Source organism: Pongo abelii, chromosome 12 (assembly GCF_028885655.2).
Source record: "Pongo abelii isolate AG06213 chromosome 12, NHGRI_mPonAbe1-v2.0_pri, whole genome shotgun sequence".
Taxonomy (NCBI): Eukaryota; Metazoa; Chordata; class Mammalia; order Primates; family Hominidae; genus Pongo; species Pongo abelii.
This window is the reverse complement of record NC_071997.2, coordinates 70,258,864-70,285,815: the sequence shown is the minus strand read 5'-3', so window position 1 is coordinate 70,285,815 and position 26,952 is coordinate 70,258,864. Positions and strand designations below refer to the sequence as shown.

The 26,952-nt window shown below is 41.8% G+C and overlaps 2 protein-coding genes across 8 annotated transcripts in view; both read left to right on the top strand.

Moving 5' to 3' along the window:
- The window catches only part of COMMD1 (copper metabolism domain containing 1), a 246,875-nt gene extending 232,453 nt beyond the window's left edge, over positions 1 to 14,422 (top strand). For all 7 annotated transcript variants that reach the window (XR_008522122.1, XM_063713412.1, XM_024242654.2 and 4 more), the window contains one exon: positions 14,198 to 14,422. Coding sequence is in view for 6 of the 7 variants with exons in the window: in XM_063713412.1 (XP_063569482.1) it covers positions 14,198 to 14,308 (111 nt within the window). In the remaining variant the exon portion in view is untranslated. The remainder of the gene's footprint in view (positions 1 to 14,197) is intronic.
- Positions 14,423 to 24,587: 10,165 nt separating this feature from the next.
- On the top strand, positions 24,588 to 25,599 carry LOC100461571 (small ribosomal subunit protein uS2-like). The gene has a single exon (XM_054548140.2). It carries the CDS (start codon positions 24,632 to 24,634, stop codon positions 25,520 to 25,522), a length of 891 nt encoding a protein of 296 aa, XP_054404115.1. The 5' UTR covers positions 24,588 to 24,631; the 3' UTR covers positions 25,523 to 25,599.
- The last annotated feature ends 1,353 nt before the right edge of the window (positions 25,600 to 26,952 follow it).

Below are 26,952 nucleotides of genomic sequence, written 5' to 3'. Positions count from 1 at the left end.
AAACTGGAGTACAGTGGCCCAATCACAGCTCACTACAGCCTTGACCTCTGGGCTCAAGCAGTCTTCCTGCCTCACTCAGCCTCCTGAAGAGCTGGGATTACAGGTGTGCGCCACCACACTGGCTAATTTTTGTATTTTTAGTAGAGAATGGGTTTCACCATGTTGCCCAGGCTGGTCTTGAACTCCCCAGACTGAAGTGATACACCTACCTTGGCCTCCCAAAGTGCTGGGATTACAGACATGAGCCACTGCACCCAGCTGTGGGTTTTTTGGGTTTTTTTTTTCCTTCAATTCCTCTGTTTCTTTCATGTAAATATAGTGTAGTTTGTTTATCAAATTTGTTTGCAAATTGAGTTGTTGCAAATGGAATGAACCTCATCAGGAATGATGAGGGGCCCTAATCTGAACTTTAAACTAAAATCAACAACACTCTTTTTTTAATGTGCTAAGAGTTTTGTCATTTTGGTTTCTTTGAGATTTAAGTGAAATTTATTTCTCCTTCAGTGTGATTTGCCTTTCAGCTCTTCAGTGGTTTTCTTCAGGTATGCTGTCCATTGTAATATGGGAACTAGTTCTACTTAGCCAAAAATAAGATGATTTCCCACACATCAAATCAGAGCACCTAAAAATAATTTTTTAACCAAATTTCTTTCAGCCAAAGTTTTTCAAAATACAGAAAATTCTTTTTTCTTTTCTTTCTTTTTTTTAGAGATGGAGTCTTGTCCTGTCATCCAGGCTGGCGTGCAGTGGCGCAAACACAGCTCACTGCAGTCTTGACCTGTGCTCAAGCAGCCCTCCTGCCTCAGCCTCCCAAGTAGCTAGGACTACAGGCACGTGCCACCATATCCGGCTAATTTTTGTATTTTTTTTTTTTTTTAGAGACAGGGTTTTTTCATGTTGCCCAGGCTGGTTGTGAACTCCTGAGCTCAGGCAATCCACACATCTTGGCCTCCTAAAGTGCTGAGATTACAGATATGAGCCACCACGCCCAGCAAAATACAGAAAATCTTAACAGGTAATCATTAAATCCTCCCTAAAGGCCAGGCACAGTGGCTCACGCCTGTAATTCCAGCACTTTGGGAGGCCAAGGCAGGCGGATCACTTGAGTTCAGGAGTTTGAGACCAGCCTGGCCAACATGGTGAAACCCCATCTCTACTAAAAATACAAAAATTAACTGGGCATGGTGGCATTTGCCTATAATCCCAGCCACTTGGGAGGCTGAGGCAGGAGAATCACCTGAACCTGGGAGGCGGAGGTTATAGTCAGCCAAGATCACGCCACTACACTCCAGCCTGGGCAACAAAGTGAGAGACTCTTTCTCAAAAAAAAAAAAAAAAAAAAAAAAATTCCTGCCTAAAATGAAAAGTTGTAAAATGAACTAGGGTGTGATGTTTTGAAAAAACAGGACTGGACGTGTTGGCTCATGCCTGTAATCCCAACACTTTGGGAGGCCAAGGTGGGTGGATCACTTGAGGTCAGGAGTTTGAGACCAACCTGGACAACATGGTGAAACCCCATCTCTACTAAAAATACAAAAATTAGCCAGGCGTGGTGGTGCGCATCTGTAATCCCAGCTACTTGGAAGGCTGAGGTAGGAGAATTGCTGGAACCGGGGAGGTGGAGGTTGTAGTGAGCTGAGATTGTGCCACTGCACTCCAGCCTGGGCAACAGGAGCGAGACTCCATCTCAAAAAAAAAAAAAAAAAAAGAGAGAGAGAGAGAAAGAGAAAAAACATAGAAATTAGCCATTTGTTTATTTATTTATTTTGAGACAGGATCTCACTCTGTCACCCAGGTTGGAGTGCAGTGGCACAATCACAGCTCACTGCAGCCTCTATCTCCCGGGCTCAGGTGATCCTCCCACCTCAGCCTCCTAACTAGCTAGGACTACAGGTACCCACCACCATGCCCAGCTAATTTTTTGTATTTTTTGTAGAGATGGGGTTGCCGTGTTGCCCAGGCTGGTCTCAAACTCCTGGGCTCAAGTGATCCGCCTACATAGGCCTCCCAAAGTGCTAGGAAATACAGGCATGAGCCATCACACCTGGCCATATTTATTTATTTTGTACAGCCCTTTAATGCATGAGAAATTAGCCAATTATTTAATTGTATTTAACTTTTAGTGTTTATATAACTTGGCTACATTTTATTTTATTTTGTTGGATGTTTCTAAAATCCCTTTGTAAATGCTTAAGTCCTGGTGCTTATGTAAATCAATACAGAATCAGGTATTTCTAATTAGTTCCCATTCTACCCTGTTAAATGTTTACCAGTTGGGTTTGAAAGTATCAAAACTCAGGAGTCAGATGTGAGTCAGGGGTTAGCCAGTGATAGGTTGAATCAAAGAGCTGGGAATTATGGGCTTCACATAATGAGGGAAAATCTCTAAGTTTCTTTTTCTTTTTTTTCTAGTAGTGAAACAAACATTGGTGGTACCTCTACCTTTTATTATCCACTGGCCTATAACAGGGAACAGAGTGTATGTCAGACTGCTTTGAAATCTCTAGGAGAAAAAGAATAGTGATTACTCTTGGTTTAGCTGTACATAATTCATCCAACCAAAGAACCACTCATTCTTACAAGATCAAAACAATTTTCTTCCTTTCAGAAACAAGGCAGGGTGGCCTGGGCCAAAATACATGTTCCTTTTGACCACATATTGGCAGAACAGGAATATCTATCTAGCTAAATTATGGCTCTAGCTTTTTTCTAACCAAGAAATCTCAAACGAAAAGAAGAACCTCTGGGTCCTATTCTTGGCACATTCCCACTTTCTCTCTTCTTGGAAATTTAAACAACTTTGAGTGGATAGTGTTTTTAGAATCTCATTGCCTTGTTAATGCACAGGCCCTGAGCCTGCAGATAAAAATGGAAACACAGCAGTAGGAGGGTATGTGTGTGTATGTGTAAATTCAGACTTTGGTTTTTATTGAGATTATCTTGCTAATGGCCCCTTTGTAAGGTTCCCTAGGTTTTCTTGATGTCTAGCAGCCTTGGTAACTGAGTGATTAGAAAGGCATGGAAGCCAGGTGTGTTGGCATGCACCTATAATCCTAGCTACTTGGGAGGCCAAACCAGGAGGATTGCTTGACCCAAGGAATTCAAGACCAGCCTGGGCAACATACCAAGACCCCATCAGAAAAAAGATACTTTTTAAAAAGAAAGGCATGGGCCGGGCATAGTGGCTCACCCCTGTAATCCCAGCACTTTGGGAGGCTGAGGCAGGCAGATCATGAAGTCAGGAGTTCAAGACCAGCCTGGCCAATATGGTGAAACCCCTTCTCTACTAAAAAGTACAATAACTAGCTGGGTGTGGTGGTGCACACCTGTAGTACCAGCTACTTGGGAGGCTGAGGCAGGAGAATTGCTGGAACCCGGGAGGCGGAGGGTGCAGTGAGCCAAGATTGCACCACTGCACTCCAGCCTGGGCAACAAAGCAAGACATGTCAAAAAAAAAAAGAAAAAAAGGACAGGAAGGAAGGCAGGCAGGCAGGAAGGAAGGAAGGAGAGAGAAAGAAAGAAAGGAAGGAAGGCATGGAGGGTATGGATCAGCGAATCTGAATAACTGAAAATATTTTACCTATGGATCTGTATGTGTATCTGATAGGAATTATAGAGTAAAGAGAAGAATTTGCCTTTGTTACTTTCCTGATTCTCTTATATCTTGTGCTTTGCAGGGTTTGGTCCTACACCCCCTAGCCCCAGTCCCTCTTAATGCTTTAAGGCAGACTACATGGTTCATTCTTCCTGGGAGAAAATAAATCTCTTGATTTTTAAGTAATAGAAGGTGTTAATGACCTCTCCTGGGAGTATTTATGTTTTTAAAACATAACCTAGGCTGAGGGCAGTAGTACTGGTCATTAAAGGAAGGGAAATATTTGGGAATAAAAATATTTTTCTGCCCTAATTGCACCATAGGGTATGATTTTCCAAAGTAGTGTGAAGTCACAGTTAAAGTTCCTCCCAGCCAGGCATGGTGGCTCACACCTGTAATCCCAGCACTTTGGGAGGCCGAGGTGGGCAGATCACAAGGTCAGGAGTTTGAGACCAGCCTGGCCAACATGGTGAAACACTGTCTCTACTAAAAATACAAAATTAACTGGGTATGGTGGCACACACACCTGTAGTCCCAGCTACTTGGGAGGCTGAGGCAGGAGAATTGCTTGTACCTGAGAGGCGGAGGTTGCAGTGAGCCGAGATCGTGCCACTGCACTCCAGCCTGAGCAATGGAGCAAGACTCTGTCTCAATAAATAAGTAAATAAATAAATAAATAAATAAATAAATAAAGTTCCTCCCAATAGCTCTAATCTCCTTTTCCAGAAAATGTTTTGCAGAGCTGCTGTGATATGGTCAGATTAACCAGTTTAAGTTTGCTTTATTTTTCCTTCTTGTGGAAATATCTAAAAGATGGACCAACAAAGGTGGCAGAAGAGAAGCAGCAGAGGACCTGGATAATCTCTGAATAATTAAGATCTGATGTTATTTTATTTTAAAAATGCCTTTTGTTTGTTTGTTTTTGAGACAGAGTCTCACTCTATTGCCCAGGCTGGAGTGTAGTGGTACCATCTCAGCTCACTGCAACCTCCGCCTCCTGGGTTCAAGTGATTCTCGTGCTTCAGCCACATGAATAGCTGGGGTTACAGGCTAATGTTTGTATTTTTAGTGGAGATGGGGTTTTACTATGTGAGCCAGGCTGGTCTCAAACTCCTGGCCTCAAGCAATCCACCTGCCTTGGCCTCCCAATTTTGCCATCTTATATTAAACCTGTGTGTGTCCCTTGGAAAACTGATCACTTAGATTTGTTTAGCAGTAACTTACATCAGTGGTACATCTGAAATTTCCTAGATACCAAATGTCTCTTTCTTCCTTGAGTTTCTAGTAAGCCATTTGAAAGTTCATGTTTCCTGTAAAGTTTATTTTTGAATACAAGAATTTATAGGACTGCAGGCTTTTAAATTTTTAAGCATTCTAACACTGTCATCAGGTTGCCGTCACAAAAATTCTTTGAAATGCCTGAATGACATCTCCAGAAAAATCACTAATTGTCCAGTGATAATCAGTGTTTTTGTATTACACTAATACTGTAATACCTAGTCCTTTTCTAGGAGATTGTGAGAATATGGATAAACACTTCCTCTAGAAGATTCTGTGGCTCTGAAAGCACCTGGTAGGTGCTGAGGCACTGCTCTGTTCATTTATTAGAGTAAATTCTGTTACTTCCTGCAGACTCTTATCTTAGTCCCACATAGCTCTCAGCACGATATGGGTATCTGTTGAGTTTGGGGGTGAGTCATTTTAATTTAATTGCTCAGTAATTAAGTTGCTGTCCTAGACTGATGTCAGTCCTTTTTCAGCCTCAGTAGGATGACTTGCGTTGTGATTTGCGGTATGATTTTTTTCTCTTTTGTTAGCATGCTCTCTGAGCATAGTAGATGTGGGACTTATTGGCTATTGTGTTTGAAATGAGGCTATGTCTAGATAAAAATGGCCTGAATAAGAACCATTGGTAGTAATATTTATTGTTTAAAAAAAAAAACTTTGTCAAAGGCTAAAGAAAAAATATTATGTCACAAATTTTCTTTTTGTAAAGTGTTGTTTTAAGATACAGCATAAGCTATCCATTGTATAAGAACAGGTTATAGTAACAAGGCCATGTTTCAGTTGTCCAGGACTTTTGATGCAAATTCTCTCTTTTTTTAATTTTTATTTTAAGTTCTGGGGTACATGTGCAGTATGTGCAGGTTTGTTACATAGGTAAACGTGTGCCATGGTGGTTTGCTACCTATCAACCCATCACCTACATATTAAGCCCAGCATGCATTAGCTATTTTTCCTAATGCTCTCCCTCCCCCCACTTCACCCCCGACAGGCCCCAGTGTATGTTGTTCCCCTCCCTGTGTCCATGTGTTCTCATTGTTCAGCTCCCACTTATAAGTGAGAACGTGCGGTGTTTGGTTTTCTGTTCTTGGATTAGTTTGCTGAGGATAATGGCTTCATTTTCTGTTCCTGCATTAGTTTGCTGAAGATAATGGCTTTGAACTCCATCTGTGTCCCCTGCAAAGGACATTATCTTATTCCTTTTTATGGCTGCATAGTATTCCATGGTGTGTGTGTACCACATTTTCTTTATCCAGCCTATCATTGATGGGCATTTGGGTTGATTCCATGTCTTTGCTATTGTGAATAGTGCTGCAGTGAACACATATGTGCATGTATCTTTTTAATAGAATGATTTATATTCCTTTGGGTATATACCCAGTAAGGGGATTGCTGGGTCAAATGGTATTTCTGGTTCTAGATCTTCGATGAATCGCCACACCGTCTTCCACAATGGTTGGACTAATTTTACATTCCCACCAACAGTGTAAAAGCATTCCTATTTCTCCACAACCTTACTAGCTTCTGTTGTTTCTTGACTTCTTAATAATTGCCATTCTGACTGGCATGAGATGTTATCTCATTGTGGTTTTGATTTGCATTTCTCTAATGATCAGTGACGTTGAGCTTTTTTTCACGTTTGTTGGCTGCATGAATGTCTTCTTTTGAGAAGTGTCTGTTCATTTCCTTTGCCCACTTTTTAATGGGTTTTTTATTGTAAATTTAAGTTCTTTGTAGATTTAGATATTAGACCTTTGTCAGATGGATAGATGGCAAAAATTTTCTCCAACTCTGTAGGTTGCCTGTTTGCTGTGATGATAGTTTCTTTTATGAGAGCCATTCATGACAAACCCACAGCCAATATCATACTGAATGGGCAAAAGCTGGAAGCATTCCCCTTGAAAACCGGCATAAGACAAGGATGCCCTCTCTCAACATTCCTATTCAACATAGTATTGGAAGTTCTGGCCAGGGCAATCAGGCAAGAGAAAGAAATAAAGGTATTCAAATAGGAAGAGTGGAAGTCAAATTGTCTTTGTTTGCAAATGACATGATCCTATATCTAGAAAACCCTATCATCTCAGCCCAAAAGCTTCTTAAGCTGAAGCAACTTCAGCGAAGTCTCAGGATACAAAATCAGTGTGCAAAAGTCACAAGCATTCCTGTACACCAACAACAGGCAAGCAGAAAGCCAAGTCATGAATGAACTCCCATTCACAATTGCTACAAAGAGAATAAAATACCTAAGAGTACAGCTAACAAGGGAAATGAAGGACCTCTTCAAAGAGAACTACAGACCACTGCTCAAGGAAATCAGAGAGGACACAAACAAATGGAAAAACATTCCATGCTCATGGATAGGAAGAATCAAGATTGTGAAAATGGCCATACTGCCCAAAGTAATTTATAGATTCAGTGCTATTGTTGTTAAACTACTATTGACATTCTTCATAGAATTAGAAGAAAGTATTTTAAAATTCATATGGAACCAAAAAAGAGTTTGCATAACCAAGACAATCCTAAGCAAAAAGAACAAAGCTGAAGGCATCATGCTACCAGACTTCAAACTATACTACAAGGCTACAATAACCAAAACAGCATGGTACTGACACAAGAACAGACACATAGACGAATGGAACAGAATAGAGAACCCAGAAATAAGACTGCGCATCTACAACCATCTGATCTTCAACAAACCTGACAAAAACAAGCAATGGGGAAAGGATTCCCTATTTAATAAATGGTGCTGGGAGAACTGGCTAGCCATATGCAGAAAATTGAAACTGAACCCCTTCCTTACACCTTATATAAAAATTAACTCAAGATGAGGCCAGGGGGCCGGGCGTAGTGGCTCACATCTATAATCCCAACACTTTGGGAGGCTGAGGCAGGCAGATCATTTGAGGTCAGGAGTTTGAGACCAGCCTGACCAACATGGTGAAACTCCATCTCTACTAAAAATACAAAAAAATTAGGCGTGGTGGCACATGCCTGTAGTCCCAGCTACTCAGGAGGCTGAGGCAGGAGAATTGCTTGAACCCAGGAGACAGAGGTTGCAGTCAGCCAAGATCATGCCACTGTACTTCGGCCTGGGAGACAGAGCGAGACTCCATCTCAAAAAAAAAAAAAAAAAAAAAATGGATGAGGTTGGGCACGGTGGCTCATGCCTCTAATCCCAGCACTTTGGGAGGCTGAGGCAGATGGATCATTTGAGATCAGAAACTCAAGACTAGCCTGGCCAAAATGGTGAAACTCCATCTCTACTAGAAATGCAAAAATTAGCCAGGCATGTTGGCATGCGCCTGTAGTCCCAGCTACTTGGGAGGCTAAGACATGAGAATGCCTGCTTGAACACAGCAGGCAGAGGTTGCTGTGAGCTGAGATGGCACCACTTCACTCCAGCCTGGGCGGCAGTGTGAGACTCTGTCTAAAAAAAAGAAAAAAAAAAAAAAAAAACTCGAGATGGATTAAAGACTTAAATGTAAAACCCAAAACTGTAAAAATCCTAGAAGAAAATCTAGGCAGTACCATTCAGGGCATGGTCATGGGCAAAGATTTCATGACGAAATCACCAAAAAGCAATTGAAATGAAAGCAAAAATTGACAGACGGGATCTAATTAAACTGAAGAGCAAATTCTTAATGAAATCTCATCTTAGTTGTTGATGTTGTTGTTCTTCCTCCTCCTTCTCCTAGTCTTCTGCCTGCCTCCCTCCCTCCCTCCTTCCCTTCCTTTCATTCTTAAGATATCAAAGTGCTACCATATAAGATATTTCAAGACCGGGCACGGTGGCTCACGCCCGTAATCCCAGCACTTTGGGAGGCCGAGGCGGGTGGATCACAAAGTCAGGAGATTGAGACCATCCTGGCTAACATAGTGAAACCCCATCTTTACTAAAAATATAAAAAATTAGCTGGGCATGGTGGCACACGCCTGTAGTCCCAACTACTTGGGAGGCTGAGGCAGGTGAATTGCTTGAACCTGGGAGGCAGAGGATGCAGTGAGCTGAGATCACGCGACTGCACTCCAGCCTGGGTGACAGCGAGACTCCGTCTAAAAATAAAATAAAATATCAGTATCAAATGATAATAGAAAATATCAAATATTGGTTCTAGCTTATCCTATTATTTAATACTTGGAGGGCAACCTTCTTACCAACCTAGGCATGATGACGGTCCTTGCTCTGCTCAACCTTGGAGTTTGTATTTGGTGATTCTATGCTTCAGCAGTCTGAAGAGACTTAGCTTTATGTGTGTACTGTTGGCTTTGTGAACCAGAAGAAATAGTGATTGAGACCAGTAAATAAAATAGGAAATGAAGAAACGATACCCTACATAGAAAATATTGGAAATATCAGAGGAATTAATATAATAACCTCTCTCTCGTCTTGCCTGAACCCAACTGTAAGGAATGACACAATTTTTTGAGAACAGCCCCGCAGGACATGGAATAAGACAGAGAAGGGAAGATAATGAATAGGAAAGGACAAATGGAAAATAATCAGCACAGTTTTCAGGAAAATATAAAATTTTAATTGGGGCCAGTGGTTCCTTAGGAAGGAAGTTGGGTGATCTTTTGCTACAGAGAAGCTATTTCTGGGATTCCAGGTCTCTTGAAGTAAAGGAGCAGTATCAGTGATAATTGTGAGAAAGCCACAGAAGTGTGGGAATGAGTGGTGAACACAGGCTTACTTATGAAGATGTTTTGAACTTCTCTGGCAGACAATGTTCAGTGCTACTGGGTTTCTTATTCATTATTCAGTTGCCCTTCAAGGAGCCATTGCCAATTTTAATGTCTGCCATATGTGTTCATTCTTGAGTGCTTGCACTCCCTCTTCCTCTTTCTCTCTTTCTCTCCCCTCCTTCCGCTGTGGTTAAACACAGAAGACAGTTGCAGAGTTGTGGGTCAAAGGGTTATTTTAAGCATATGAAAGGACAGTCCAAACAGAAGATAGGCTTTATGGCCAAAGTTTGTGCTCAGTAAAGAGTCCCTTTGTGTCAACAAATGAAATTAAAAGAAAAATCTGGGGTAATAAGCTTTATGAAACATAGCCAGCTTTATGTGGCTTTTTTTTTTTCTTTTTCTTTTTTGAGATGGAGTCTCAATCTGTCGCCCAGGCTGGAGTGCAGTGGCGCAATCTCGGCTCACTGCAACCTCCCTCTCCCAGGTTCAAGCGATTCTCCTGCCTCAGCCTCCTGAGTAGCTGGGATTACAGGTGCCCACCACCAAGCCTGGCTAATTGTTGTATTTTTAATAAAGACAGGGTTTCACCATGTTGGTCAGGCTAGTCTCGAACTTCTGACCTCCTGATCCGCCCGCCTCGGCTTCCCAAAGTGCTGAGATTACAGGTGTGAGCCACCGTGCCCGGCCTCTGTTTTCAAGTGCATCAGATGTATTTTCCGTAGTGTACCCGAGCCAAATGCAAAATGTGAAGAAATTTCTATATGTTAAGCCCCAGTTTAAAGGCTCTTGAATTCCTTATAAAATATTTTGATAGCATAACTAGATGAAAGTGGGCCTTGGTAATACAGTTTTAAGTAAACAGTTTCAAGTGTCATGTATGCTTACATGTCGCTTTTGAAGGCTGTTAATGTGCATTATTTCAAGGGGAGAAAGGTGAAGATTGGGATGGAAAATATATCTGTTTAACTTTGGACTTCTTTATTTATTTTTTATTTTATTTGTTTTGAGATAGAGTCTTTCTCCGTTGCCCAGGCTGTAGTGCAGTGGCGTGATCTCAGCTCACTGCAAGCTCCACCTCCCAGGTTCACGCCGTTCTCCTGCCTCAGCCTCCCAAGTAGCTGGGACTACAGGCCTGCCACCACACCTGGCTAATTTTTTGTATTTTAAGTGGAGACGGGGTTTCACCATGTTAGCCAGGATGGTCTTGATCACGGACCTCGTGATCCACCCGCCTCAGCCTCCCAAAGTGCTCATTACAGGCATGAGCCACCACACTGGGCCTGGACTTCTTTATTTAGCCTACTCTTTCTCTAGTATTTGGCATCCCTCAAAAATAAACTGAGCTTCATTCATACATAGAGGTCCAATCACAAATGAGTCCTGAAACCTACAACAAACTAATGATCCCTTAGTCAGAAAAGATCCTGGCTATTTTTAAACATGCCTTACTCAGTTGCTCCTATCTCTATGAATATTGTTCCTGGTAATCTCTTTGCCTATACATAGAAAACCAGGTGATTTATTACTATAACTTACTTTCACTGAGGTGAAATATAGGCTACGTCATCTTTTTTTATCAATGTCCTTAATATATATGTTAGTTACTGGTAATCACTAATTTCTAGACCATTGTGTCCAAGGCCAGATGTTTAAAAAATTGTTTTAGGCCAGACACAGTGGCTCATGCCTGTAATCCCAGCTCTTTGAAGGCCAAGGCAGCTGGATCACTTGAGGTCAGGAGTTCGAGATCAGCCTGACCAACATGACGACACCCTGTCTCTACTGAAAAAAAAAAAAAAAAATTAGCCAGGCATGGTAGTGCACACCTGTAATCCCAGCCACTCAGGAGGCTGAGGCAGGAGAATCGCTTGAACCTGGGAGGCAAAGGTTGCAGATCGGGCCACTGTACTCCAACCTGGGCAACAGAGCGAGAGACTCTTGTCTCAAAAAAAAAAAAAAAAATTGTTTTAAAGTCAAACTAAAGGCCTCAATAAAACTGAATGAAGAACAGGCTTTCACATCTGAGAGCTGTTCTAAATTTTGCCAACTGAACTGCCTAATTTGTCATAAATTTGCTTTTCTTTCCAAAAGGAGATAACCCCTCCTACAGCTTGAACACTTAATTAATATTCTTTCTTTGTTTAAACTTGGTTTTTGCTTTGGACTAAATGAAAACTTGGCAAAGTTTCTAAGCTCACATATGAGACTGCACTTCTCTCCTATCCAAATACATGTTTGAGGACAGGACTCCTGTAGGCAATGAGAGCTGCCTTCCCTGTCTTTGGAAGCCTTTCATCCAAGAGGCCCCTTCTTTCTCTTTGTACTTATTTCTCCTTGGGGGATGTTCACTATCATCATTGTAGACTCAGCTTAGCAGCTTAGCAACAGCAAAATCAACTCCTGAATGTTCTTCTGGCTGATGGCAAAGTGACACCCTCCTTCTGAAGAAGCTTGTTGGCCTTCCTTTAACTACCACTTTGGAGATGGGGGTAGGAAATGCCATAGTATTGTAGGGGAGGAAAAACTTTTTCTCTGCCTTCTTAGGTTCATGTATAAGGCCTGCAAATTAAACTGACAAAAGATTCATAGGAGAAAAAAAATTATAAATTTTACTAATGTAAGTATTTTTAATTTTGTATGCACACAAGCTTAACAGAAAAAAAAAAAAAAAAGAAAACCCAAAGAGGCAGTTAGACTTGAAAGCTTGCATACCATTTTAACAAAGGAAGATAAATTGTGGAGAGAAGTGACTAGACAAAGGAAGAAGGGTTTGGTCTTCTAAAGGTAGTAAATTATGGGAATTAAGTATATGGTGAATCTAATAGTAGATAAGAGTTATTTTACTAAGGTTTGGGCAGGCTCATCGTGGTGTCAGCTTTCCATCTTTTTTGTGCCCATAAAACTTCCCCAGAGAGGGATTTATGGCAGTTCTCACCCTCTCTTTTTTTTTTGAGACAAGGTCTCACCCACGTTGCTAGGCTCACTCCACCTCTTGGGTTCAAGCAATCCTCCCACCTCAGCCTCCCAAGTAGCTAGGACTATAGGTGCACACCATCATGTCTGGCTTTTTTTAATTTTTTTTTTTAATTTTTAGAGATAGGGTTTCATTATTATTGCCCAGGCTGGTATTGAACTCCTGGCTTCGAGTGATCCTCCTGCCTCAGCCTCCCAAAATGCTGGGGTTACAGGCATGAGCCACCATGCCTGGCCTGGCAGTTCTCATTTTTTAGAAGTTTCTGCTCTTGGCCAGATAAGGGAAACTCCAAGACTTATTTTTCCATCTGTTGAGTCTCAATTGCCTTCAGCACAAAATAACCTATATGCCAAAGTGGCAAAGTTGGGGCTGGTATATTCTGATACTTTTCAGTAGTTAGATAGGAAAATACAGAGAAAAGAACATTGACTTAGTGACTGTCATCAACAGAGGGACATTAGCCACATCATTTAACATGCCTGGGGCTTAATTTAATTATCTAGAAAACAAGGCAATTGGATTATATGCTCTGTAAGGATTCATACTGCTCTAAAATTACTTGATTACTGTTCTGAAGGATTTTGAATGTAGTTGCTCTTAGATACATAAAATTTATCCTTGTCTCTCAAGATAATGCAGATGTAGAATTTGTCCAGTGTACATGAAATTCCTGCTACCATAACTCAGAGATCTTACTACTGGGCAACATACTGATTCCCCCCACCCCCGTCTCTACAAAAAAAAAAAAAAATTTTCTTTTTAAATTAGCTGGGCATGGTTGCATACCTGTAGTCCTAGCTACTCAGGAGGCTGAGGTGGGAGGATCGCTTTAGCCCAGGAGTTTGAGGCTACAGTGAGCTATGGTCATGCCACTGCACTCCAGCCTGGACAACAGAGGGAAAAAAAAAAAAATCTTATTTTTTGATATCTACCATCTACCTAACCTAGGATTGATTGACCAATCGTAACAGTGATTGAAGGAATGTATTTAAGGGAGCTGTGAGGAGGGTTGGCTTGCAGCAAGTGGGAGGACCCCAGAAATGTTTGTTGCCATTTCAAGATCTGGTTATCTTTCAGTTATCTGGCTCATGTTTCCCAACCAACTTGTCACAATTTCTGGCATAACCACTAAATCCAAGTTAGCTCACTTCCCAGACTAACTCAGAGTCCATCAGAGTCAGTCAAAATTCTCCTTTCATTTTTGTAATCCAAGGTGCTGTGGAGACAGTATGGACTTCAGCGTCATCCAGAGCTGAGAGTTCACTGTCTGATTCTGCCTTTTTATGGTATTTATTTTTGATACAGGTTAACCTCTTTGTGCCTCAGGGTCCTCATTTTTAAAACAGCACTACTCAAGTTCTTACCTTAAAAATTATTAGAGGATCAAATGAGATGACAAAGAGGACGAGCTTCTCATATGCCTCCTAGTGAGAACATCTGACATTTGTATGCCTCTTGTTTTTCAATATGAAACACCATCATAAAAGCACTTTTATTTAGGGCATTATGTGCATATGCTTTGCTGGGTAAAATATCACTTCGATATTAAGGTCTGAGCTGGGCTTGCTGGATTGGGACCCTAGATATTTTGAGTTTGGTAATGCCTGATGGCCTTGGCTATCTTGCGGTTTCCCTCTAAAATATCCTTTTATGTTTTCCAGGAATCTGAATTTCTGTGTTTGGAATTTGACGAGGTCAAAGTCAACCAAATTCTGAAGACGCTGTCAGAGGTAGAAGAAAGTATCAACACACTGATCAGCCAGCCTAACTGAAGATGATGTATGAGGAAGTTGGAGTTGTTGAAACCAAGTTGTTCATGATCTGTACCGCTGACCTTTTTTAAAAAAATTCTTGTGCCCGCATTGGTATTAAATCCTCGCATTCAATCTTCCTGCCTCTGCTTGCTCAGATTTCTTTTTTTCTAGCTTTCATTTACTCTTACAGTTGTTCCAGTGCAGAGGTTCTCACCCTTCAGTGTGCATAAATGTTATAAGGGGTACTTGTAAAAGCATTCACTTTTTTGTTGTTATTATTAAATTCAGAGTCTTGCTCTGTTGCCCAGGCTGGAGTGCAGTGGTGCAGTCATGGCTCACTGCAGCCTCAAGCTCCTGGACTCAAGCGAGCCTCCCACCTCAGCCCTCTCAAGTAGCTGGGACTACAGGTGCATGCCACCACACTCAGGTAATTTTTGTATTTTTTGTAGAGATGGGGTTTCACCATATTGCCCAGGCTGGTCTGGAATTCCTGGGGTCAAGTGATCCTCCTGCCTTGGCTTCCCAAAGCCCAAAGTGCTGGGATTACAGGCATGAGAAAAGCATTTACATTAAAAAAAAAAAAAAAAAAAAAAAAAAAAAAGGATGCTTCCAGGGCCCTATCCCCAGAGACTTGGATTCAATAGGATTAGGGTGAGAGGGATCAACAATGGAAATCCTTGATATAGTGGTTTGTCCTGGGTGGGGTTTTAAGAATTTATACATGATAAATCATGCAGGAATTATTTTTAAAGTAGGAAAAAAAAAAGCTTTTATCATGCAAATATAGGGCTGACCAAAGTGCTATGTCCTTAGCTGAGGCATAGGAGCACCTACCTAACCTAGAAAAGATGTACCTGACCCTAGTTAAAACCTGAGATCCTTCTGAAACTGATTTGGGCATTTGGATTAGTTCTGCTTAAATCTAGGGCATCTGGTTTGATCTGAACTACTGAGAGACTCAGGCTTTTCTGGAACCTAGAACTAAATTGGCCTCGCAACAAAGGGACTCCCTTCACTTGCCTCAAGTCAGGATCGTGGGAAGGGGCAGATGTCTGCTGAGACAGATGTGAGGTCTTTTACCTCAGAAAATTTTACCTGAGTCATTAAAATAAAACTCCTTTCAAAAAATTTCTTTAAGAAAAACTAGTGTAAAAAAAACTAGGTCCTACTAGAGAAGTTACCAAACACCAAGAATATTCCAAAGGAGGAGGCTGTCAACCAGCATATTGAGGCTATGGTCCTTGTTGAACAGGTTTTGTCATCTGATACTGATAATATTTAGAAATCTAAGATGCCTTTGGGGTATAATATGTTCAAAAAATGTGGTTCTCTTGGTCTGTGGTTACAGCATATGTCCATGCTAAGGAGTTTGTTTCAGGACAGGAATAAGTCATCTTCTGTTAAGCAGTTTCTCCTAAATCAGTTTGGAGACATTTCAGGAGCTCTTCTAACACCCAAGCTGAAATTATTGGCTTCTTCTCTGATTAAAACCATCCCAGCAGTTAGCAAACAATAACCAGAAGGTTTTCAATGTAGCCCCTGTGGACCCTTCAGAAAACATCTTGAAACAGTACTGTAAATAGATTCAAGAAAGGAATGTGGTTTGGAAAAAAAAAACAACTATTTTAAACTTGCCTTCTGTTCCCAGGGCTGCTGCCATGTAATCTAGGAGAATTTTGATAAGGTCTCCTGCTGTAAAATGGAGCAATAGAATATCTCATCAGATAATCGGATTCCAGATGTCCTTGGAAGGAATAACTAGAGCTACCACCTTAGTATTGACTCACATATCCCATGGAAGTCTGTGGAAGTGTGAAGGAACAGCACATGGGCCACAAGGAGAGGAAATCATTGTCATAGTCTGAAGCTCTGTTTAGGTCATCCCATGAAAGTAATAGCTACAAGAGTGGCCACGGGCTTTTAAAATTGTATTCCCAAACCCTAGGTCATTGGAAGAACTACAGTTAATGTATACTGAGTTTTCAAGAATTAAAAAGAAAATCAAAAACTGGTGGTTTCTAACAGGGTATATTTTATATTTACTGATGACTTTTAATTTTTTATTATCAAAGGTATATATGTTTATTATAGTCTATTATGAAAATACAGAAACAGACTAAGAGCAGTTAATGACCCATCAATCTAATGTACAGAAAGAAGGCTAGAACTAGGAGAAGAGTTGACTTTCCTTGAATAAATTCCCAGAAGTGGAGTACACATTTTTATTTATTTATTTAGAGACAGAGTTTCACTCTGTCACCCATGCTGGAATGCAGTGGCGCTACCTTGGCTCACTGCAACCTCCACCTCTCGGGTTCAAGTGATTCTCCTGCCTCAGCCTCCTGAGTAGCTGGGATTACAGGCACCTGCCACCACGTCCGGCTAATTTTTTTTTGTATTTTTAGTAGAGACAGGGTTTCACTATGTTGGCCAGGCTGGTCTCGAACTCCTGACCTCAAGTGATTCACCCGCCTTGGCCTCCCAAAGTGCTGGGATTACAGGCGTGAGCCACTGCACCCGGCCTAGTACACAGTTTTTAACTTTGATAAACATTGCCAAATTCCTCTCCAGGAAGGCTGTATTAATTTGTATTCCCTCTGAGAAAGTATAAGACTAAATTACCCCCTCTCTTGCCTAATTGGCTATCATCATTTTTTGTATTTTCTGGGACTAAGTTCTTAGAAAGTTTTGTAAGGGACACTTACATTAAACCAGGACATCTGCCTGGTAACAATAAAAGCATGGAGAAAGGACCAGGGAAGGAGAAAACAGGCATGAAGTTCCCAGTGACCCCACTAGGTTTTCTACCTCTGCGATCCTAGATTAAAACCACTTTGTTTTGATTTCAGGAAATTAGGGACAAAATAAAAATCTCAGCCTGAACTGGACCTTGTAGAAATTATCCCTGCTTGAGCAATAAGCACTCTAAATTCAGTCTGTTTAGAAACATTCCTGCCCATTAGCTGGGTGTGGTAGCACAGGCCTCAAGTCCAAGCTGCTCAGGAGGCTGAGGAAGGAGGATGCCTTGAGCCCAGGAGTTTGGGGCTTCAGGCAACAACAGCAAGAGCCCATCTCTAAAAAATAAAAGGAGAGAGAGAGAAAGAAAGAGGAGAGAGAGAGAAACGAGAGAAGAAAAGAAAAAAACAGTCCAGCCAAGCTAAAAGTTAGCTTTCAGAATAAAGTCAGAAAATAACTCCAGACTTTGGTAGTGTGTTGATAAGAAGCAAAAGATTTGGTCTTATTCTTAGGTCAGACTTCCCTTGGAAGCTCTAGTTCTCAGCTGTAACAGCAAAAGCCTAAATTCCATTATAGACTCTTTATTTCCTTTATATAACCTCTCTTCCCTCAGTCTTATTTTAATAATGATTCAAAAAGAATTGCAGCATTAAAAAAAAAGTAGTTTAACTCTTCGCCCCCAAATGCAAGAAGGTGGTGAAAAGCAGAGGATGACACTGAGTATCTTAAATAGCTGACATCATGTCAAACTATTAATTATTGAAGTTATTTTTTTACACCTGAGTGAACATTTAGAAAATAATAGAAATAGAAATTAAAGGGAAATAAATGCTAAACAGATGTTAGAAAATACTGTTTTCTGAAGTGTACAGTAAGTATCTTTTTGTGGTTTTTTTTCTTTTTTTTCTTTTTAATTTATTTATTTATTGAGATGGAGTCTCACTCTGTCGCCCAGGTTGGAGTGCAGTGGCGCGATCTTGGCTCACTGCAACCTCCGCCCTTTGAGTTCAAGCGATTCTCCTGCCTCAGCCTCCTGAGTACCTGGGATTACAGGCACCTGCCACTGCACCCAGCTAATTTTTTTTTATTTTTGGTAGAGACGGGGTTTCACCTTCTTGGCCAGGCTGGTCTTGAACTCCTGACCTCATGATCCCAAAGTGCTGGGATTACAGGCGTGAGCCACCGTGCCTGGGCTTTTTTTTTTTTTTTTTTTTTTGAGAAGGAGTCTTACTCTGTCGCCCAGGGTAGAGTGCAGTGGTGCAATCTCTGCTCACTGCAACCTCTGCCTCCCGGGTTCAAGCGATTCTCCTGTGTCAGCCTCCCGAGTAGCTGGGATTACAGGCATGCGCCACCACTCCCAGCTAATTTTTGTATTTTTAGTAGAGACAGGGTTTCACCATGTTGGCCAGGCTGGTCTCGAACTCCTGACCTTAGGTGATCCACCCGCCTCTGCCTCCCAAAGTGCTGTGATGACAGGCATGAGCCACTGCACCCAGCCCCAAAGTGTATAGTAAATGTCTAAACCAATGAAAGGGACAAGATATAGAAGGAATCCTAGGATCAGCTGAGAAATAATTGAATACTTTCCTAAAAGAACATGATACTGGAAGGGATGGGGCTTTGTGGGACAATTGCTATTTTGAATTCTTAGGTGTCCAGCTTTACAACCAAGGTTTACAAATATTTTAAATGGTGATTTAGTCAGCAGAAGGGAAAACTAAAATAGAATATGATTAGCTTAAGCTTACCTCTAGTTGTAGAGTATACAGGTTTTGACCTCAAAATTTGAGAAATCACAATTTTTATGTAAGTGCAATTAAGTTTTCCTTATTTGGGGGATGGTCATAATTGTCTCTCATGGCAACACAACTGTATGCAACATTGAACCATCCTTTGTTGCAAAGGAACCTGCCTGGGCCTGCTTCCTGTTAGATAAATGGTCCCAACTGGCATAACTTACAAGTTTGGTACATAAACTATCTGATTACAATACTAACGCTATACATGAGCAGGTAGTAAAATATGGGCATTTACATCATTTATTCACCAAGAACTGTAATTAGGCATTTTCTTTCCCTTTTATTATATTTTAAAATTTAATATAGAGACAGGGTCTCACGCTGTCCCTCAAGCTAGAATGCAGTGGTGCAACCATTATTCACTGCAGCCTGAACTCCTGAGCTCAAGTGATCTTCCCACCTCAGCACCACCACGCCTGTCTTGTTTTTGTTTTACATGCTCTTGGCTAGTTTCTGTTTCCCGCTGGTGTTAGGGTTTTAACTTCTGTTGATTCACAGGATGCAGGTGGGGGAGAGATGGCAAGGGGGAAAATACGAATTTGATTACTCAAGTGGAACAAGGTGAAACTGTTAGTTTAAAATAATTTTAGGCTGAAAAATTAAAATCGTTAAATTAGTTCCTTCATGCTGTTATTACACTGTTTTTATATTGAAGCATAAATAGGATTGTATATTATTTCTATTCTGGCTATTTTTAGAATCATTGTTAAGAATTGGCATGGATCTCAGAATGACTGATTTGGAGGCTTTAGTATCTCGTCAAAAATGAGGAAATATCTGGACAGACAGGGCAGAAGATTTGTACAAGGCCATGATCAGGAAGGAATTTCAGGTCTACTGTCTTCCATCTCTATGTTCTACCTTTTAGACCCTTCAGAAGAATAAGTACTTATTTCACAAATCTGTGTCCTTGCTCATGTGTTTAAATAATGACAGTTCCTGTAGTGAGGATTTTTGTATGCAGATGTGACCTAGGACTAGGCCTAATGTCACTTGCATCCTGCATCCATGTTAGACCTGTCTCTGTGCTTTAGCTTGCTGTCACTCTTTGTAGAGCCTGATGCTGTTTGTGATGACCTTGGCCTCACTTTCCACTCAGTGCCACCCTTCTCTGCGTGCAGTGTGCAAAATGAGTAAGTTGGCTGCCGCATGGGGCTTCCAGGCTGTCCACAGTACCCAGATAGCCAGCACAACATTCTCATCCTAGCTGGAGAACCATTGACCCAAGCTTGGGTCTCGGGTTCTTGGTGACAAGTTGTTGTAAATGGAGAACCGATACCGGGGCATGGTGGCTCATGCCTGTAATCTCAGCACTTTGGGAGGCCGAGGCGGGCGGATTGCTTGAACTCAGGAGTTCAAGGCCAGCCTGGGCAACATAGGGAGACCCTGTCTCTACTAATAATAAAAAAATTAGCCAGGGATGGTGGTGCATGCCTGTGATCCCAACTACTCAGGAGGCTGAACTTGGAGGTCGAGGCTGCAGTGAGGCTGTGTTTGTGCCACTGCACTCCATTCTAGGTGACAGAGCAAGACCCTCTCTCAGAAATTAAATAAATAAATAAAAATTTTTGAAATGGAGAATTGAGAAAAGGAACACTAATACAGTTGTGTTCCCATGGAAGATAGTCAAACAAAGCTAAACATAGCTGGAGTAAGAGAACCAGTGGCTGCTAACAGACGTGGAACTGTGCAACTGAACTAACCCCAAGGCTTACTCCCTCCCTGGGGAGTTGAGGCCAGAAGCATTTTCTGTAGCATCTGTGGCAGAGCTGTGGGGCCTTTCTGGCTCAACTGGGAAGGAAGGTGACAGCTGTTGTTCTTCAAGGAATTGCTTTCCTGCCTCCTGAAGGGAATCACCAGGGCCTAGATTCTGGAAAGGGAAGGGAAAGTGGAGAATACAAAAAGGAAACGTTTTCTTGTTCTCCCATGAGATTCATGTGCATGTCCCCAAGCAGATTGCCAGAGGAAATGAAGGTTCTTTAAAAATAATAAATAAATAATAAATTCTGGCCCAGCATGGTGGCTAACACTTGTAACCCAGCACTTTGGGAGGCTGAAGCAGGAGGACCACTTGAGCCCTGGAGTTAGAAACCAGCCTGGGAACATAGCAAGACCCTGTCTCTACAAAAATGTTGAACAATTAGCTGGGTGTGGTGCACACAGCTGTAGTTCCAGCTACTCAGGAGGCTGAGATGGGAGGATTACTTGAGCCCAGGAGTTCAAGACCATCCTGGGCATGATGGTGAGACCTCGTCTCAATTTAAAGAAAAAAAAAAAATCCCTCCCATGCCTGTAATTCCAGCACTTTGGGAGGCTGAGGTGGGTGAATTGTTTGAGCTCAGGAGTTCAAGACCAGTCTGGACAACATGGCAAAATCCTGTCTCTACAAAAAATACAAAAAATTAGCCAGGCGTGATGGTGCATGCCTGTAGTCCCAGCTACTTGGGGAGCTGAGGTAGGAAGATCAATCGAGCCCAAGAGGTCAAGAGGCTGCAGTGAGCCGAGATCATGCCACTGCACTCCAGCCTGGGTGACCTTGTCTCAAAAAAAAAAAAACAAGCCCCATCAAAATCCCTCCCTTAAAACAGAGTTCAGTGAAGGTTGTCACTCTGTGCAAAAATGAACTTGCCCACTGGGTTTATATTTACTATCAACCAATATCAGCCTATGAATAGCAGAAAAAGGCAAGTAAGGCCATGTAACATTTCATTTTTTCCTGGATCCCCAGGCTGACCCTGGTTTGGCTGGCCAGGGTGGGACTAGAGGTGAGGCTCCAAATCATCTGGGTACAGGCGGACTACATAGACCAAGAAAGTGCCTTTCAAACTGCCACACTTGTAATCCTAGCTACTCAGGAGGCTGAGGCAGGAGGATCCTTGAGCCCAGGAGTTCAAGACCATCTGGGCAATATATTGAGACCCCATCTTGAATGAATGAATGGTGCCTTTCCCCAGACCTCCTTTGAATTGAAAGAAAACAAGTCACTTGATAAGTTACTTTATGAACCATGAAAACTGTGGATACAGCCATTTCCTGGGTGGCATACCACCACTTCAAATATCACTTATACGGAATTTAGGGAAAAATCTTTTCCCCTAATATCAGGAAGTTTAAAAATAAGTAACCAGATAATCTGGGGCCAGGAGCATTTAGTGGGAGAGTTATCAGGCCCACCCAGTTCCCTGAGACAGATGGAAAAAACTGACCCTTCTCTTCATCAGTTCTTATAGATGTAATTTCAATAAATAGGAAAGGATAATGCAAAACCCTTCCTTGTCCCTGTACACATGGGGAAGAGTTGAACAAAACGCTAGGGGAATTTGGCTCTGAAGTTCCCTGAATAGCTTGAGAGCTCTCACTGGGGACCCATCCCTGGGAGAATCAACTTGCAGCCCCTTTGGGCAACCACCCCTGGAACCATAACAGAAGGGGCAAGACCAAGCAAGTCCCTATTGCCTTGAGTGAGTCCTTGGAGAAAGTGGTTACTGGGGTTACCACAGCCTGTGCCATTCTTTACAGCCCAAATGCCATCCCTAGTTTTGCACCTAGAAGTATAGCCATTAATTGTGTTCATAGATTTAGGGGTCCATGTGCAGCTTTGTTACTTTAGGTATATTGTGTGATGCTGACATTTGGCATATGAATGATTCTGTCACCCGGGTAGTGAACATAGTACCCAGTAGTCCCTAGTAGCTAGTATTGCCGTCTTTATGTCTATAAGTATCCACAGTTTAGCTCCCACTTGTAACATGTGGTATTTGGTTTTCCGTTCTTGCATTAATTTGCTTAGGATAATGGCCTCCAGCCGCATCCATGTCGCTGCAAAGGATATGATTTTATTCTTTTATGGCTGTGCGATTTTTCCCCCTAGCTCTTCTGGGAGCTACTCTCTTTAGGGCACCTTCACATATGTAGTACGTTTTTCTCCTGTTAATCTGTCTATTGTCCGTTGATTCACAGGCCACTGACCAATTGGACCTAAATTGGTAGAGAAGTTTTTCTTCCCAACAGTTTATATAAATTTAGTTTATTAATTTTAACTGCTGCATAGTGTTCCATTTAGAATAGGTTGGAGGTTTTTGTTTGTTTTTGAGTTTCCTATTATAAACCAAAAATAAAATTCTGATCTCCCCAACCACCTGAATGAACCCCCTCAGCCAAGGGGATCCCAAAAAAGCCTGAAAAAGTTCAGGCCATGACAGGAAGAGAGGAGGAAGTTCTCACACCCTCCTTTCTTTGGAGTTTAGACCCAACTGACCAGCATTAACATTAAAACAGAGATCTTAAGACCGACAAAACAGACTCTTTGTAGCAATAAGATCAAATTCCAGCCCGACTCTGATGTAACATCTCATGACAGACAGCAGGCCCGGAAGGAGATCAAAGTATTTTACCCCAAAATATATTTCTTCGACATATTTTGAATGGCCCTGCAAAGCTGTCCCTTGTGGGGGAAATTTGCATTTTTTTAGAGAATCTCCTTCCTCTAACTAGGTTTTTCCAGAGTTTGACACTTTTTAGGTCAGATAAGAGACTGTCACATCTATTATCTCTGAAGCTTGTTCCTTGGAGGTTTCACCTACATGACAAGAACCTTGGCTTCCAAAACATTCCCCCCTTACCATAACTCAAGCTGACTTCAACTCTTCAGTCAGAGCTTAACTCTTTCAACCAATTGCCAGTCAGGAAATCTCTCAATCCACCTGTGACCTAGAAACAGCCCCCAACTCCCACTTTGAGATGTCCCCCTATTCCAGGCCAAAACCAATGTATACCTTCCATGTATTGATTTATGTCTTTGCCCGTAACTTCTGTCTCCCTAAAACCAAGCCGCAATCCAACCATCTTGGGCACATGTTCTCAGGACCTCCTGAGGCTGCAGCATGGGCCACAGTCCTTAACCTTGGCAAAGTAAACGTCTTAATCAATTGAGACCTGTCTCAGATACTTTTTGGTTTACACTATCAATGAGTGGGTTTTTAGGTTGTCTTCAATTTTCCATTGCAAACAATGCTGCTGTGAACGTCCTTGAACATGCCTCCCTGTTTACATGTACAAATATATCTTAGAAAACAGGAATACTGTATCATGGGTTATGTGCTTTTTTTTTCGTTCTTTTTTTATTGTAGACACTGTCAAATAGACTTTAGAGTACTGATAAATGTTTAACAACCAGTCTTCCAAAAAGAGGAAGTGGGGCTGATTTGTAGCATTTACCAATTTCCATGGTGTGAATTCTTCCACCATGGCCGATTTCAAACTACTAATGAGACATTAATGCACAATCAGCTCTGTTAGCTGGTATGAAGTGGCTCCAGCATAGTTCTCAGAATCTCTCAAACTCAGAATGCCTATAGATATTGGCAAATAGCCCTCTAAAGTAGCCCAACAATGTATACTTTCACAAGCAGCGTATGAGAATATCTACAGTCATGCTCTGCATAATGATGTTGCAGTCAATGACAGATCACATGTGTGACAGTGGTCCCATAAGATTATAATGGAGCTGAAAAATTCCCATCACTAGTGTCATAACACATTATTCATGTGTTTGTGGTGATGCTGGTGTAAATAAACTACTGCACTGCCAGTCATATAAAAATATAACACATACAATTATGTGCAATACATAATACTTGATAATAAGTGCGTTACTGGTTTATGTACTTACTATACTGTGCTTTTTATCATTTAAGTATACTCTCTACTTATAAAAAAAAAAAAAAGTCCTTTCCGCGCTACCTGCAGAGGGGTCCATATGGTGTTGTTCTGGATTCCCGTCGTAACTTAAAGGGAAACTTTCACAATGTCCAGAGCCCTTGATGTCCTGCAAATGAAGGAGGAGGATGTCCTTAAGTTCCTTGCAGCAGGAACCCACTTAGGTGGCACCAATCTTGACTTCCAGATGGAACAGTACATCTATAAAAGGAAAAGCGATGGCATCTATATCATAAATCTGAAGAGGACCTGGGAGAAGCTTCTGCTGGCAGCTCGTGCTATTGTTGCCATTGAAAACCCTGCTGATGTCATCGTTATATCCTCCAGGAATACTGGCCAGAGGGCTGTGCTGAAGTTTGCTGCTGCCACTGGAGCCACTCCAATTGCTGGCCACTTCACTCCTGGAACGTTCACTAACCAGATCCAGGCAGCCTTCCGGGAGCCACGGCTTCTTGTGGTTACTGACCCCAGGGCTGACCACCAGCCTCTCACGGAGGCATCTTATGTTAACCTACCTACCATTGCGCTGTGTAACACAGATTCTCCTCTGCGCTTTGTGGACATTGTCATCCCATGCAGCAACAAGGGAGCTCACTCAGTGGGTTTGATGTGGTGGATGCTGGCTCGGGAAGTTCTGCACATGTGTGGCACCATTTCCCGTGAACACCCATGGGAGGTCATGCCTGATCTGTACTTCTACAGAGATCCTGAAGAGATTGAAAAAGAAGAAGAGCAGGCTGCTGCTGAAAAGGCAGTGACCAAGGAGGAATTTCAGGGTGAATGGACTGCTCCAGCTCCTGAGTTCACTGCTACTCAGCCTGAGGTTGCAGACTGGTCTGAAGGTGTACAGGTGCCCTCTGTGCCTATTCAGCAGTTCCCTACTGAAGACTGGAGCGCTCAGCCTGCCACGGAAGACTGGTCTGCAGCTCCCACTGCTCAGGCCACTGAATGGGTAGGAGCAACCACCGACTGGTCTTAAGCTGTTCTTGCATAGGCTCTTCAGCAACATGGAAAAATGGTTGATGGAAAATAAATATCAGTTTCTAAAAAAAAAAATGTTAACTGTAAAACAACCTCAGGCAGGTCCTTCAGGAGGGATTCCAGAAGAAGGCATTGTTATCGTAGGAGATGACAGCTCTATGCGCGTATTGCCCCTGGAGACCTTCCAGTGGGACAAGATGTAGAGGTGGAAGACAGTGATATTGATGATCCCAACACTGTGTACACCTAGGCTAATGTGTATTTGTGTCCTGGTTTTTGACAAAAAAAATTAAAAAGTAAATAAATTTTTAAAAATTTTAATGGGAAAAAAGCTTACAGAATGAGAATATAAAGAAAATATTTGTATACAGCTGTACAGTGTGTTTGTTTTCAGATAAGTTGTTATTAAAAGAGAGCCAAAAAGTTAATTACAGTGAACTAAGGTTAAATGTATTGAAGAAAATTTTTTTAATTTAGTGTAGCATGTGTATAGTGTAAAGTCTACAGTAGGGTACAGTAATGTCCTAGGCCTTCACATCCACTGACAACTCACACACTGACTCACCCAGAGAAACTTCCAGTCTTGTAAGCTCCATTCAGGTAAATACCCTAGATAGGTATACCATTTTTTATCTTTTACACCGTATTTTTACTGTATCTTTTCTGTGTTTAGACAGACAAATACCATTGTGTTACAGTTGCCTACAGTATTCAGTACAGCAACATGCTGTACAGGTTTGTAGCCTATAAACTCTACCATATAAGTAGGCTGTACTGTCTAGGTTTGTGTAAGTACTCTGTGATATTCACACAATGATGAAATCGCCTAATGATGCATTGCTCAGGATGTATCCCCGTCGTTAAGCAACGATGACTGTATTTCCCATTATCCTTGCCAGTGCTTGGTAATACCATAATTTTTTGCCAGTATGATGAGTCAAAATTCATTTTTGCATTTTTCCCAATCATTAGTGAGATTGAGCTTTTTTTTTTTTTTTTTTTTTTTTATGTCTTTGCTGCTTTTATTTCCCTTTCCATGAAATGGTCTTTTGCCTTTTGCCTGGTTTTCTTTTCTTTCTTTCTTTCGAGACAGGGTCTCGCTCTATCGCCCAGGCTGGAGGGCAGTGGCATGCGATGACGGCTCACTGCAGCCTCAACCTCAGGTGATTCTCCCATCCCAAGCCTCGCAAGTAGCTGGGGCTACAGGTGTGCGCCACCATGCCCAGCTAGTTTTTTGTAACTTTTGTAGAGACAGGGTTTCACTCTGTTGCCCAGGCTGGAGTACAGTGGCGCCATCCCGGCTCACTGCAACCTCCACCTCCCAGGTTCAAGTGATTCTTCTGCCTCAGCCTCCCTAGTAGCTGGAATTACAGGCATGCACCACCACACCCAGCTAATTTTTTGTATTTTTAGTAGAGATGGGGTTTC